Source organism: Coloeus monedula, assembly GCF_965178545.1.
Source record: "Coloeus monedula genome assembly, chromosome: 8".
NCBI lineage: Eukaryota > Metazoa > Chordata > Aves > Passeriformes > Corvidae > Coloeus > Coloeus monedula.
Window position 1 is genome coordinate 22,830,809 of NC_138788.1, and position 15,463 is coordinate 22,846,271.

At 49.3% G+C, this 15,463-nt stretch overlaps 2 protein-coding genes across 3 annotated transcripts in view; both read right to left on the minus strand.

Moving 5' to 3' along the window:
* Positions 1–654: 654 nt before the first annotated feature.
* On the minus strand, positions 655–8,051 carry CYP26C1 (cytochrome P450 family 26 subfamily C member 1; the record flags this gene model as incomplete). The annotated part of the gene is made up of 6 exons (XM_082286628.1): positions 655–1,017; positions 1,294–1,800; positions 5,358–5,513; positions 7,156–7,431; positions 7,561–7,785; positions 7,860–8,051. The coding sequence occupies 6 exons, from the start codon at positions 8,049–8,051 to the stop codon at positions 655–657; spliced, it is 1,719 nt and encodes a 572-aa protein (XP_082142754.1).
* Positions 8,052–8,761: 710 nt separating this feature from the next.
* EXOC6 (exocyst complex component 6) overlaps positions 8,762–15,463 on the minus strand; it is an 86,560-nt gene continuing 79,858 nt past the window's right edge. The window contains exons 22-24 of one of the 2 annotated variants that reach the window (XM_082286561.1): positions 10,787–10,899; positions 10,353–10,364; positions 8,762–9,900 (exon numbers count right to left, since the gene is read on the minus strand). In XM_082286561.1, the coding sequence (XP_082142687.1) occupies positions 9,768–9,900; positions 10,353–10,364; positions 10,787–10,899 (258 nt within the window). In that variant the 3' untranslated portion in view covers positions 8,762–9,767. Of the gene's footprint in view, positions 9,901–10,352; positions 10,365–10,566; positions 10,900–15,463 lie in introns of those variants that run through there. The other variant, XM_082286559.1, reaches the window with a different exon arrangement.

Sequence of the window (15,463 nt, forward strand, 5' to 3'; positions counted from 1 at the left end):
GCAGCAGCCCAGTGCTCAAGCACAACATGCACAGCTACTACTAGTGAGTGAATGAGAGTTACGTTTGTGCCAGCTCTAATGGGAAGTGCATGAATGAGATTAAATATTTACAATAAAAACCACTTTACACCCTATTATTCTAGCTAGAGTTGATGCCGTAGATCGGGCAGCTCTGGGTTGTATTTTCCTGCAGAGCCCCCCTACTTTCCCTCTTTTTGCATCTAAAAAGCTACAATGTGCAGGAGGTTTGTCCTGCCTCTCCTATAACACACCTACAGGAGATAACCCTGGGAGCCCTAGCTGTGGGTCTGGGAGTTTTGCTCCCCATCCCTGGTAGATGGGGGCCTGTATGGGGCAGGGCCTGACTGAGCCCCCATGGTATATACACCCTGCCAGCAGCTTCAGTGGGTTTTGCCCCCAGTCTGGGTCTGAGGTTCACCCCAGTGCTCAGGAGTGGGACTCTGCAGGACACCCTACTCCAGGATGCTGCACACCCTACCAGCCTGTACACCAGGACGGGAAAAAAAGAAAGACCTCTGGGGTTTGTTCTGCAGTGACCCAGTAGCACACTCAGCCTGGGGCAGCAGAGACCTGCTCCCAGCAGCTGTGGAGGGGCATCGGCTCCAGGGCTGAGGGGAGCAGCGTACCCCTGGCTCAGGCCTCATGGCCATGGAGGGGCTGCAAGGGGTGGAAGTAGAGCTGCAGCCCATCATTGACAGGGTGCACGATGGGCACGGTCTGCATGGTGGGGTAGCCAGGGGTGGCCAGCTCCCAGCGGGCCGTGCTGACCAGCTCAATGGCCAGCAGCTTGAGGATGGCCTGTGCCAGCTCCTTCCCGATGCAGCTCCGTGCCCCGCCGCCAAAGGGAATGTAGTGGAAGCGGCCTGCAGCCTCTGGCCGGCTGGCACCGAAGCGGTCTGGGTCAAAGCTGCTGGGGGGGGTCTGGTAGACAGCAGCTGTCTCATGCGTGTCACGGATGCTGTACATGACGCTCCAGCCTTTGGGGATCTGGTAGCCCTGGGGAGGGGAGAGAAGAGGGAGGAGAGGACTGTTACATACCTGTGCTGCTGGAGGGTGAGCAGAGGGTGCCTGGGGACAGCCCCACTGCACTGCCCACCTGCTCTGCAGTTCCTTTTCTCCCCAGCCCAGCTGGGACCCACAGAGGTTGCTGGGTGACACTTCCCCTTAAGGTACACTGCCAAGTCCCACCACTGTGCTGGACACAGGGTGCTTGCACACAACTGCAGGCACCAGCTCTCTAGCAGCCTGCCAGAGTGCAAGGCACTTACTTACATCGAGCTCAAAAGTCTGCAGTGCCGTCCTGTAGCCTCCGGAGACTGGGGGCAGCACCCGCAGCACCTCCTTAATCACACAGTCCAGGTAGCGCAGGCGGCTCAGCTTCTCCAGGCTGATGTCTGAGGTGCAGTGACAGCTTTGCCCTTTTTGCGCCGGGAGCTGGGGGCCAGTGCAGGGGTTGCTCTGGGGAACAGTGGGCTCCATCAGGGCACTGGGCTGGAGGGAATCTTCCTCCAATGGGGCTGGGGGCTGGCTCTGGTCCTTGTGAACATCTTTGGCCATGGAGTGGAAAAGTGGTTTCTCTCTGTGTCTGCTCTGGACAGTCAGGGTGTCCAGGCAGGATCCTGCAGGGCAGCACTCACATTGATGGTACAACTCATGGGACATCAGCTCCTGCCTTATTTTTTCAATCACTGAGGGGTGCTTCAGTAGCAGGAGGATCAGAGAGGTGCTAGCACTAGCCGTGGTGAAAAAAGCAGCAAATATGAGCTCAATTGCTGATTCCTGGGAGAGGAATGAAAATGACAAGTTTGAATAACATTTTAAAGTGATTGTGTTTCAGACTGTTCTCACCTTTTGCAGGTTTTGCTACTGTGCAGAGGGCCCCCACTCTGCTCTCCCCAAACCTGCACCCATCCTGGGTTGGTAGGGACTAAAGCATTTCTGTATGAACTGGACATCCACTTGCCAAGTGACTGATGCAGAACCACAGCTGGGATGAGTACACATCACCTCCAATCCAGCTCTTCCGAGCTTTCCGCAAAATATTTACCTGTTTTAGAGCAGCATTTTAACGTGAATTATAGCATGTTGAGTGAAGTCCATTTCAAGCATTATTGCTTTTTATCTTCATCTGCCAATTCCCCTTTGCTTCCAGCTTTTACTTTTCTGCCCAGGCAGTGGATATGGCTGTGTTTATGCACAAAAATCTTATGCACAAATTTATGCACAAAAAATGTGCTGGCAGCTAAAATGGGTTGCATTTGATCCATCTCCAGTTATGATTTATCTTATCTGGGAGGGGATTCAAGCATAAAGGCCTCTCTGCTAGCGCAGGTCAGCCTGGGAAGTGCTGTAGCCAGCAGGGAGCACACACCAGGCAAAGGACTTGCTCGCTTTTCAAGCTGTACGATCTGAAGCACAGCAGTGTTCCGACAAGCAGATGTATCCACAACCAGTTAGGAAGTTAACCAGCCCAGATACATGGACCACAGCACACTCAAATCTGTAATATGTGCCTTATCCAAGTTCAGGGGTCCCTTTGCAGCCTCCCAGCCTCTGTGGAACTGTCTGCAGGGTCTATACGGCACAGCACATGCCAGGTTTCTGTTTACAGTACCCTCTGATCAACTTTTCCAAATGGTTTTCCAAAAGTTAAGGGTTGCCCAGAGCTGGTTCATGGCCTGTCACATCTCTGACAGCAAATGTAATGCTCAAACCTACAGCACCATCTGAAGGTGCCAGTGGCTCCACAGCACAAGGCTGGGAGTGCTGAGGCCAGAGGCTGAGACAAAAGCCAGGGAGAAGAAGGGAGGAGTACCAGGAGCTGCACCCCTGGGAGGGTTGGGACCTGACTGGTACTACAGAGCACTATTGCCCCAGCCCAGGGGCAAAGAGGACCAAAATCCCCCAGGGACACAGAGTCCTTTCACATGACTGGGTCTGGACTTTAAATTGTTCTGATACAATCAATTCTAGAGAGGTGAAGCCACAAACACCGAGAAAAACACTTGAAGACTGAAGGTCTTGAATTGAAGTCTTGAATTCAAGTCTGATAAATTTAAGGATACTGTAACAAAGATGACTCTTTGCTACCATCCCTAGTGCCACATATTGACTGGACTAGATGCTTTTGCCAAAGTGCAGCTCTCAAGGGCATCTTTCAGCTGAAATAAGACCCCTGGAACAACAGATTCCTGTCAACCCCTATCACACCTCCTGCAGGCATTAGCAGGAATTTTTACATTCACAAGGTAGCAGGCCCAGATGAAAAGAAACCTCTCCATTCCATCACATGCAATTAAACCCCAAGACATTTCAATAGCATGCAAGGAATTTAGGGCAAGCTCTTAGGTTTGAAATAACAGCCCTTATGCTCTTTGCATCAACCTCTGACAGTGCTGCTGCAGAAGTTGTGTCACAGCTGCTGTCACAACTTTCCCTCCCTGCTTCTCCAAGGCCAACAGAAACAGTGACTGGAACACAGGATATTCCCAAGCTTCACCAGTACTGTCCCTGTGCTACAGCCCAGCTCCCTGTCCTGGGAGGCAGAACAGGCAGCATTACATCCAGCCAGTGTTACTATATATTATACATATATAATATACATATATACGCATATTTATAATATATGTATATAATATACATATATACACATATATTATACAGCATTATTATGCAGGATGGGGTTTTTTTACTCTTTTCAAGGTTTTAAATATTTTAAAACAGTATTTTCGGCAAAGCAGTATCTTTTTAATGACCTTTACATTTCAAGGGTCCTGGTAAGTTCATGGCAGCAGTACAAATCACAGTGTATTTAGGAAAATTTCTGGGAAAACTGTCTTTCCAGACCATTTGAACAAAAAGCAGATTAGTAACTAGTGTGTGACAGTGTCTGAAAGGTCTCTCAAAGACAGATATATCCAAAATTCTGAGACAGATTTGGACTTTTTATCCAATTACACCATTTCATTAAATGAGAGCTCTGCTATGGTTTTATTAGAGTGGAGAATATTCCCATAATTGCAAGCATAGGCAGTTCAGTTTTCAAGTAATTTTGTTAAATACAGAGATTTTCTAACCATGAAGGTACAGAAAGGTACAGCATATGAACATATTATAATTTGAATCAGCTGGCCCAAGGTTGCTGTGATGTCACACAGTCCATGTTACATTTAATATCCCTTATTCTATTTGTGGTCAAAGCTAGGGACATGATGAGAGATTGTGAAATTATTCTTGAGCAATATTCATGTGAATACTAAGAGAGATTAATTAATCTTAATCACATTTTGAATCTGTCAATTATTTGTAAAAATTACATTATAGTAACACAAATAATAAATAATATAATAACATTTGTTTAGGAATATATACTGATTCTAATTATATCTACTAGTTGCTCAAAGTTTTTCAAATATTTTAGATTTAGAGACTGCATTTTTACAAAATATTTATAAAACATTAGTCTTTGGATAGTTTTCCTGAAATGCTTAAACGAACAGTAAAACTACCTTTAAACTATGTTAAGATACTTTAAAACCATATCCAGCTGCTGTATCCATGCAAAACTGCTTCAAAACTTGTTATATAAATGCAGTGTCATCTATCATTCACTGATACCAAGTGAGCTGGAACTATGAATGATGCAGTACTAATGACAATTTTTTCCCAAGATCTTTGGCAAAATACTCTTCACATTCCCTTGGTGGTTTTGGTTCAGTAAGGACTACTGGGTTCATCCCTAAGACACTGTCATACATCATATTCCACCATGGCAATCCACAAGCTACATGATCTGATTAATGAGGAGGTGATAGGGAATGACCTGGAATCCATCGTTCCATCCCTAGACCCATTATGATTTATGATCTCAGAGATTTCTGGGCTCACAGCCCTGAGCACTCCAGTGACATGATCTACACCCTGCCCTAGGCTGGGTGCTGGGCTGTATTTGAGGAGCACACAAGTAGCTCTAAGTATTTCCAAGAGAGTGTCCTGGAGGTTACTGACTGCACAGACGTGCAGAGCCTTAATGCAGCCACATAACCCTACCAGTATCCTACATCAGGCTGAAGGCTGGTGCCCATGAAGAGGAAAGGTAGAAGGGGCATTTATTCCCTTTTAAAGGGGTCCCTTTAAGAGACACATGACTACAAGAGTGTGCCAAGTGCAGGCTCCCTCGCTTGCGCAGGAGCTGGTGTCCTCATGTGAGTAAGAGAAGGGCAGGAGCCAGCAGGTGGTGGTGGGTCCCCATACAAGCCTCCTCCTGGCCCTCAGCCCATGCCTCACAAACAGCCATCGAGTCAGGAGGGGCACTGCAAGGCAGAGGTTCTCCTTACCTTTAGCTCCTGCATGGTGAGTTCTTTGCCGTGCTCCTTGGCACTGTTCATTATGAAATCCAGAGCATCGCTGTGGTCTTCTGGGTTGTTTCTCTGCAGTTTCTCCTGTATAGCTTTCTCCATAAACTTATGTAGCGTGTCCCGTGCTTTGATTCCCTGCGAGAGGCAGACACAGCTGAGGAGAACCTTAGGACCTGCCCCCTCTCTAGAGAGACCAGGGAAACCCAAGTGTAGCATCCTTAATCCCAGGACCTGTAACAGCAAGAACTGTTTAATCTGTTGCCCAGACCCAGAGCCTTGTAAGAGGCAGCAGTTTGGGGGGAAATGTTGCACATTCTGTTGCCTTGCTGTTGTGAATCAAATGCAAAGAGTCCCAAGAAACTCCCTGGGAGGAAAAGACAGCAGTAAATCCATGCTACCATGTTCAGTCATCTGCACTGAGCAAACCCACAGTTGTGTCAGGTCCAAAAGAAGCTTATCCCAAGGGACAAGAAAAAGTAACTTAATAAAACTGACTTCAGACAGCAAGGCACAAATGGTTTTACAAGGGTATAGTGGATAAAGACACATTAATCACAGCCAGCTCATCTTCAGGTGTGCTGCACTCCAGTGCAGCAAAACATTCACTTAAGATCTCAGCAAGTCAAGCGATCAGCAATCTCTTTGCAAAGTGGGATGGATGGAGTCACAGAGTGTACGACTCTCTTTAAAAATGTCTCTTGCAAAAGTCAGAAGGACCAGAAGTTTGAAATTAAAAATGGCCATGACCAGATGTTGGGAAGAAGATAACAGAGGCTTAGATTTGAGGTGGGAAGGATTGGACAAAGTTAACGCAGCAGGGAGCGAGGAGAAAGACAAGGAGACCTAAAGGCAAGTTGAAGATGTTGGTCTGGGGCCAGACAGGCTTTGTCTGACCTGAGAGGGAGTAGGGAGGGATAGGGAAGGAGGGGTGAAAGCTCACACTGGTAACAACCTGCAAAGGGAAACTGGACAGGGGAAACAAGAGCTTTGATGAAGAGTAGCAGGGAGGCTGGGGGAGAGCTGGGACTGGCTGGGTAAGGTGATCCAATGGGGCAGAGCTCACAGTGGAAAAGAAATGAGGGAAGACCTGGATAAAATGAACAGGAGACTTAAGCTGTGGTAAGGGTGGACAACCCAAAGTCAGAGGAGGAAAGAATGTGAGAGGAAGAATGGTACACAGGACCTACAACTGGAGCAGGAGTGTGGAGAGGCAGACAAAGAGGGGCAGAGCAGCAGGGAAGAAACTGCAGGTTGGAAAAGGCAGAGAAGACTGTCCCTCTCCCTGGGTCGTCTCTGTACTGCTGGACTACAAGGGACTGAGGACCCATAAGAGGGTCTTAAGTCCTCAGCCTGCCTGACTTGCACAGGGATGCTAACCTGAGGTGTTTTGTGCCCATCTGTCTTTGTGCTTATGCCCACAGACCCCTCTGCCATGGGCTGACATGAGTCTAGGTGGGATGAGATGGGACAGGCCCAGACATGATGGACTCACCAGAGGCAACATACGGGATGAGGGAGAAGAGGAGCCCCATGCTGTACAACGAGCTGGAGCCAGCGCCCAGAGGTGCTGAAAGCCAACTGGGAGCAGCTGAGAAGTGCAGAGAGAAGGGGAAACGGCTGGGGTAGGTAAGACACCAAGCTCTGAGACCTAGAATGGGACATTGCAGATGTCCTGGTACATCAGAAGTGCCCCTTGGTGGGCCTAGGGACAGGGGGTCTGTGCTGCCAGGGCCCAGGCCCTGCCCCTGGGCAGAGGGAGCAGTGCAGGTGGCAGTACCTTGCGCAGCCCACTGAAGGGTATGTTGAGGGGCAGGGAGAAGAGGTTCTCCACCAGCTGTTCAAAAGTTTTGGCCAGATCCTTGAACTGCTTTTCCTCCAGGTGGAGCCCCAGCAGAATCCGAGCTGCAATGCGGAAAGTTAAGGTTTTAGTGGAGGAATAAACTGCAATAGAGCCTGGCTCCATGCACCAGCCCCGCAGCTCCCAGCTCACAACCTTCTGGATCCGTGGCAGGTAGCTCTCCAGGGCGGCACGGCTGAAGACTCTGGCCAGGATCTAAGAGGAGAAGGGGGGAAGAGAGGCAGGTAGTTAAAGCAGTGGGAGCACACATGCCACCGAGGCCCAGGCCTGGGCCCGAGGTGCCACCTGGGCTGTGTGCCCTCTTGGGGTGGCCACGAGGCTCACCTTGCGGCGCTGGCGGTGCAGGTCACCAATGGAGCTGAGCAGAGTATGGGAGCCCAGGATGATCTGGGTGCTTTGGGGCCACTGTGTGCTGACCAGCGTGTGCTCGCCCAGCAGGATCTTGCGGATGTTCTCAGCGCCTGTCACCCGCACCACCGGCCGGCCCAGGAGATGGGTCTTGAAGACGTTTCCGTACATCTCCCGCCGGGAGCTGTGGAAGCGGGAGCCCTGGGGACGAGTTGCGGGTCAGCCCGTGGCCCCGCCAGCCCCTTCCCACCCCGCCCCGTCCCCCGGCGCCTTACCTGGAGCAGCCAGTGCAGAGTCTCCCCGAAGAAGGGCCAGCCCATGGAGCCCTTGGGCAGGGGCAGGGCGCTGGAGCGGTCCCGGCTGAGGCTCCAGCGCAGCGCCCACAGGTGCCGGCACAGGGCGACCAGCAGAGCCGGGGCCAGCAGCGCCAGCGCCGCCGCCTCTGGCCAGGAGAGCCCGGCCGGCATCCTCCTCCGGCGGCGGGGACGGGGCGGGCGGCGGCTGTCAGGCGCGGGGGGCCGGCGCCCCGCGACTCGGCTCCGGGCGCTGCGCGACGGGCCCTGCCGGCTGCTGCCCGCCCGGCCCCGCTCGCCTCCTGCTGCCGGTTCGCCCCTCGGCCACATTTATATAGATATTGGCCACTTACGCCCGATCCACCTTCGGAGATGACGTATCCGCTGCATATTTAAGCAGCGCGGCCAAGTGCGGTAATTGGCGCGGGAGGGCCGGGGCCACCAGCCGAGGGGCTCAGGGCCGCGGTGGGGCAGCCCCCGGGGCTGGGGGCCCGGGCCCCGCTCCCGCCCCCGCCCAGCCCCTCGAGGCGACCAGCCGTAGGCGGGACGGCCGCCTTTGGGAGCGCGGTACCCTCTCCGCCCCGCCGGGAGCTCCCGGCGCACCCTCGGGCCAGCCTGCCCAGGTAGCGAGTTCCGTGCCGGGCTCCCCCGACCAGGGAGCACCCCAGCCCCGCTCCGCAGGCCCCACCGCCCCCGGCTTTCCGGCCTGCAGCGGCAGGCGAGGCGATCCTGCAGTGCTCCCGGCCCGCACCCCGCCGTCGGGGCCCCGCGGAGCCCCGGCCGCCTTCCCCGCGGTAAATCACCAATGAGTCGGGACCTGCACAGGTCCCGCGAAACCGGCTCCGAGGTGTGTTTCGGTGTGTGAAATTAAACAGGAATACGGGTGAGGTTTATATTACTGTATTTAGACCGTCAATAACTTAAAAATACAGCTAAAATATACATTATTTTCACACGTTCCATTTGGTTTGTATTTGTTAGACATTCTCTTAGTGCCTAAAATAGCCAGGAGGGGACAGTGCAAAGAGACTGGTAGTGGGACAAAATGCTAATCGCTGGGATGGGGCTGGCGCGAGAAAGCGCAAACTAACAAACAGATGCGGCACAAAACCAACAGCGGCAAACCTATTCCTTACTGCAACCTGGGATAAAGAACCCGAGATCTTACAAAAGTACAGTCAGAAATAGTAACCCTGAGGAACAAAACCAAAACGAAACAAAACAAAGCGTCACATTATAAAGAACTCAAATGGTTCTTTACATTCACAACCTCAAGATTATACCCTTTTGGAGAACAAAGCCTATAAGTCCTAATGCTAAATAGGTATCAAGTCTAGTTCTCAGGTAGTTTTCAAAGGTACTAAAAATCAGAAGACTTTTTCATACCTCCAGACTACAAAACCTGGAATACAAAATTATGTCCAATCACTTTAAGGCTAATATACATTTAATGCAGGAAAACAAGAGGTGGCATCTGAAACACAAGTATCTCAATGCTTAAAAACATTAAATTAGGATTCAACCAGGAAACAGCAACTAAGGGATTATTTCTCAAATAATTCCTACTCAGAGCAAAATTTTGGACACCATATCTGCAGATATTTAAATAACATATTTACAGTTCAGCTGTTCCATGTACAATATGATTGCGCTGGTTTTTATTGTACAATCTCATTTTTCACCATTTGTTTACAATATACAAAATAGTAGTCGATCCATTAAAAATACGTACAAAGAATTTTTTGTTGAAGACTCCATGTACAATCCATCTACTGCATTTTTGCTTTTCTCAGTCAAACAAAAGTCATAACTGGTATCACTATTTGCTTACTAGAAATAGTGGCTAAGAAACACCTCTTGGTGTGATGAGATACTGTCAATTTAAGAGGCCTATGTATGCTGGGACATACCATTCACTAAACTCCTAAGTTGCTTTACTACAGTCTCTATTAGCTTCTGCTTGTCACGGTCATTCTTCCTGAACTGAGCAAAAATGTTGTTCTTTTTGCTGGAGTCTTTCATTCTAGAGAAATAAAAAAGCAAATGACAAACATATTAGAAACATAATCTGAAAAGGAAAAATCCGACTATTTAAATCGGTTTACTACTGTTCCTCTTTTGATCTTTCTGCTAATAAGAACCTGTTCACTGTGTGTTCTTAAATTAAACTTCTGCAGTGCAGAACTCACTTTAACAAATATTACTTCACAAATAACCTGTAAGTATTAAGCAAATACCCCTTCAGCAGGACCCCTGATCCTACCAATTGCCTTAGGAGAGAAGCAAGTCAGAAAACCCGTTAGTATCATCTGCTTCCATGGCAAATTCAGACTCGGCAAATGGGTGAGTTTTGTTCACCATCAATAACGGGCATCTATATCTCCGATTTCCCATACCAAAGGATTTAAAAACGAAATTCGGGAAATTAAGCAAGTTGCAGAAACAATATTTTGTAACAATATAGGCGATACGTACCCTCTGTGAACTCTGCAAAAGACATTTTCATCGCAGGCAGGAGAGGAGAGAAAACACTGTTAGAAAGCGTCTTTAAACCGCAACGTGTTTCGATGCGGCTTTTACAAGCAGGTTGGTACCGGACTGCCGGTAACGCGCCCTGCTCACCCTGCCCTCCCAGCCCGCCCGTCAGGCCGGCCAAAACGCTCGCCCCGGCTTCACCACGGCCAAATCTCAGCGTTCGCTTTCCCCAGAGCGGCGATTCGGGCAGCCGCTGGCTGCTCCCGCGGCCCCGGCCCCGCCGCCATCCCGCGCGGCTCTCGGCCCCGGGACACCGACCCGCTGCGGGCTCCGGCCGCCGCCGCTCCTGGCAGGGCGGCTCCGGCTCCGGCTCCAGCTCCGGCTCCGGCGCTGCTTTGCATCCCCGCGCCTGCAGCTCCGGCCCCGGCACTTACTTCTCCAGGAGCGTGAGGGCCGTGCTGGGGTTGACCCGCAGGTACTTGGAGGTGGCCTGCCCGTAGTCAGCCAGGTAGGTGGACCAGTCCCACACCATGAAGAGGTCCAGGAGCTGCGGAGGAAGAGGCGGGTGAGGGAGCGCGGGGCGGCTCTGCAGAGAGAGGCCGGGCGCAGCCCCTCGCCGAGCCCAGCCAACAGCCCCCATTCACCTGCCCATTTCTTTCTTTAACCACTCTCACTTCCCTCCGTGTGCAGGGAGGCGGCTGTGCAGGTTCGGCCCCAGGAGGGGATGCTAATGGATTCACGCTTTGGTGTTCGGGAACTTGCTTTACCGTGGGGAGCAAGACAGGGATGTTCGAGTCTGCTGCTTCTCACAGTAATTAAAACCAGAGGCTCAGGTAGTCTCAATTAAGTGAACTAAACACCTCCTGCCGCACTCTCCATTGTGACTGATCTCTGAAACTCAGCGCCAAGCCCCAGGCACACTTCTGGCCCAAACAAACCCAAACACTTCAATGGAGGAACAGAAAGTCTCCAAGCACAGTCCCATGCCTGGCTGCAGTTTCAAATCAGGCCTTTGACTCATGATCTCAGAGCTGCTGTTCAACAAAAAACCAGCCTGCTTTTACAATCAGACGCAATGCCGAACCTTCAGCAGCCAGCACCCTCACAGCCCTCAAAGCCTAATTCCCCCTCCACCATCACGGGGTGCAGGCCAGCCACCGCTGGGCACCCTGCCCAGGCTGCCAGGGGCCAGGGCACAGGCAGTCCCGCTCGGGGATGCCTTTCCCACGGCTACCTGCGGGCCGGCGGGCCCCAGTGCCATTGACGTCAATGGCGGGGCGCCCCAGCTTCCCCCTGCGTCTGGTGCCTGGCCTTGTCCTGCTGCTGAGGGCTAACAAGGGCTTGTTCTCAGGCTGTCCTGTGTTAGCCAAACCTACTGTTAAAATAAGCATTGGGAACCATTAACAACACTTTGCCCCAGCGCGCAGTGCCTGTGGCTGCTCCGCTGAGCTGGGTCCTCAGTGTAACCTAGAGCCCTGCTTGCCTGGAGACCTGCTGAATCAGTAATGCTGGAAAGATGGGCTGGAACAGGATTTTGTGCAACAAAACCACTGAAAAAAATGTAACAGACTACTGCAAGTCGCACCATTTTGCTAATTCAAGGAAGAACCCTGTACACTTAAAACTTCTGTTCACTTCTGCTAAGCCAGACCAGAGCTGTTATAGCTGGGGCACAGCAGTAGCAGCCCCTGCTCCTGCAGGCAGAGCTGCAGCAGGTGCCCACTCCTCTGACTTCTCAGGCTACACTAAGAGAAGGGACTGCACCTTAGAGAACCTTGCCTTACTCAAATTTTTCAGCCTGATGAACTGTCAGAGCTGTCCAGTAATGCTCATGCCCAAAATCATAACACCAATTTATTTACAGAATAAAAGCATACACCCAGTCTTCCCAGCTTCAAACTTCCATGCCTTTTTTGCAAATTTTTCCAGTTCCAAATCACTTTCTTATGTTACTTTCAAATAAAGTGTCTAATTTAAATATATAATTTTCTAATTAATTACTCCTTCCTTATTTGTAGTGTAGTCTTTTAGGACTAGGTAGCAACATTTCCTGGCATCGTAATGGACCTCTGACACACCTACTGCTCTGTCATCCCAAAGAGTTCCAGGGACCCTTACAAACCTCAATGACACCTACATTTTACATTTCCCTATCTCACAGGGGTGAAAGGATCTAAAACCCAAGGAGGCTATTTCATTCTTTGCTGACCAGATATCCATGATAACTACAAAGGTCAAATTCAAACAGTTCTTTCCACAAAGCCCTTTCTCAAGATGGACACCACCAATTTTACTGAGCTGCAGAGAACATGCCTTTAGTCACTAAGCAAACAGACTTGGGAAGGCTTGGTAACTCAGAAATTAGTATCATTCGTAAAACCCACAGCCTCAGTTGCTGCTGCATGTTATTTATCACTTGTTATTACCTGTGTCACACAGTTAGTAGTGCCCAGTCCTCATATAGGTATTTTAAAGCCCAACTAAAAGAGTAGAAAGATAGGACAGGCAGATGCACAAGACAAGCTGTGAGGATAAAGCTGACAGGAACCCTAACTATATAATCTGTTCATTAATAACTTTCTGCTACTTACAGTGCTACTTGTCATGTGCTCCACATGGGACATGGTCCCTAATGATGGACCAATGCTCCCGCAGTTGCATGCAGTGAGTCAGAGGTGAAAGATTTCATTTCTTATCCCTACTGTAACATTGAAATTAAGGATTCTGGGTAAATCCTAAACAACCCTGAAGCTCATATGGGCAAAAGGTATCGAAAGGTATCCTGTAAGCAACGTGTGGCCCAAAGCCATTGATGACTGACACAATTACAGTGCTGACAAGTTCAGAGAAACTTCCCTGACAATACTGCATGATTGAGTTCCATACCATGCTTTCAGTGGTTGACTCAACTGTCTGATGGTGCCATGGCTCTGGGAAATCTCAGTCACAGTGATGGCTGGAAGATTACACCTCATTTGTCACCTGGCCAAACACAGGTAAGCATGTAGGGCTCTAAACAGACCATGAAGTCTGTTGTTTTTCAACATGAGGTAAAAAAAATTCACACAAAACATGAAGCATATTCTGTGTACTCCAAGACAGTCCTGGCTCTAAAGAATGAACACCTCAAAAGACACTATTTGCAAGGGGGATGTACCCAGAGCTTCTTCCCTGCTCCATGCTTGGTCAAAGGGCTGCACGCAACCAACCTCATGCTAACAAATCTCTTAAGTTCAAGCAGCTGTCATGACATGTGGCAGGTAGCTCAAAGGCTCAGACATGCAATCAAATGACACATGCCACTCAGTCACAGCCCCCTTCCCTCCTTCTGTGCATCTGTTCAGGGGCTGCAGTGTGATAATCATGTCCTAGGCTCTGGATTAAATGTGGCAGGGAGCTGCAGACACTGCTGGAGACCAGACTGCTGCTGTGAACAATTACGCATTGTGCATTTTGACCCCATCACAGCTGCAGTTCTGCACTGTGGCATATTGCTGTGTGCAGTGGGCTTTGACAGCACATACTGCATGCTGTGGGTGGGCAGGAGCTGCCTGGTGTGCAGCTCTTGGGATCTGTTTCCGGGCCATTCCTATCACCTGCATCTGCCCTGGCACCCAGGCTCGGCGGATGTACAGCCCATGCAGGCACTTTGTGAGGGGAGCAGGTTGGTGAGCAGTCAGTGGCAGGGAGGACAGTCTAGCAGAAATGACTCACTGGCCCCAGGACCACCACATGGGTGGTGGGAAATAACTTCAATCCACTCATGCAAAGCTTCACTTGAGCACAACACAACACCGAATTCACCTTCACTCCTGCAGCAACAATGCAGAGGTGTTGACTCACCAATCTGTTTCAATTTCTGCTGCCCTGTTCCTTTCTGATTTACGCCATCTTTTGCTACACAAATGTGTGCCCTATTTAAATTAAGCATTTTAATTCCTCTCCCTGATATAGAAAAAGTAGGACTGTCTTGGCCACAGGCACACGATGTACATGAAGCACAGGACAATTTCCTGGTTCTGTGACAGTAGTTTTTACTGCAGCACCTAAGATCAAAATTATTAAAGGCCAAGTTAAAGCAACATTTCCCTACTACTACTTCATCTATTAAAGCTTTAACCATTACTGAGACAATAACTGAAAATGAGGTGTATTTTCTAGCAAGGAATGGTCCACACTGGCACACATTGTCAAAAGATAAATACAGGCAAAGAGTAGGTCCTAGCAATAAGTATTTCCCAGGCTCAAAAATCAAAGGCCACAGAGTGTATAACATCATACTGGTGGCTACCAGCTGCAACTCCTTCGAGGTTAGAATGTGATTTCTTGCCTTGAAATTACAATAGGAAAAATGTTTATTCTGCACATGCATCTTTCCAAAGTTAACATGTATGGAAAAAACTTCAGACAGAAAGGCAGTCACCCTCACTACTCGGAGTCTGGAGGCAGAGCAGCCCATTTTGGCAGTTAGAAAGCTCCTCAGCCCTACCTAAGGAGCCACCCAGGGGTGTTCAGTCAGAACCAGCTTATGCAGCCAAAACACTGTGAAGCACCAAATAAACTAAATATACATACTCTGCTACCCAAGAACAATGGTACTGCTGTGCTCTTTATCCCATAACAACCATGAAAAATAAGAATAAGCTCAGACAGACAATACTATACCTGAGTATTTTATAATGAAGCAGAATATGCTTCCCTAGGAGCAAAGAGCAATTATTCTTTTCTGAGTAGGAACAATTTGCAGAGAAGTGTCTGTGTCATTACAAAAAAAAACAACAAAAAAAAAAAGAACAAGGAAACAAACAAAAAAAAAACAAGCTTTAGCCTTTCCAGTACACCACATAGAACATCCTATATATTGTCCACTTACTTACAAGATACAGTATACACTTCCACCTTATTTAAATGATTTTGCCTCTTCTAAAGGTGTGATAGAAGGGGAACCTTTATCCAACATCTTGGAACCATCAGGGCTGATGACCAGAAAGCAGCATGTTTCTTTTATTGTATGTGCAACAGCGTTGCTTTCCCAAACCATTACATTATTAGTCACATATATACTTCTAACGTTATAGGTAACTAAAGTCTCTGGTTGCTGTTCTGCACTT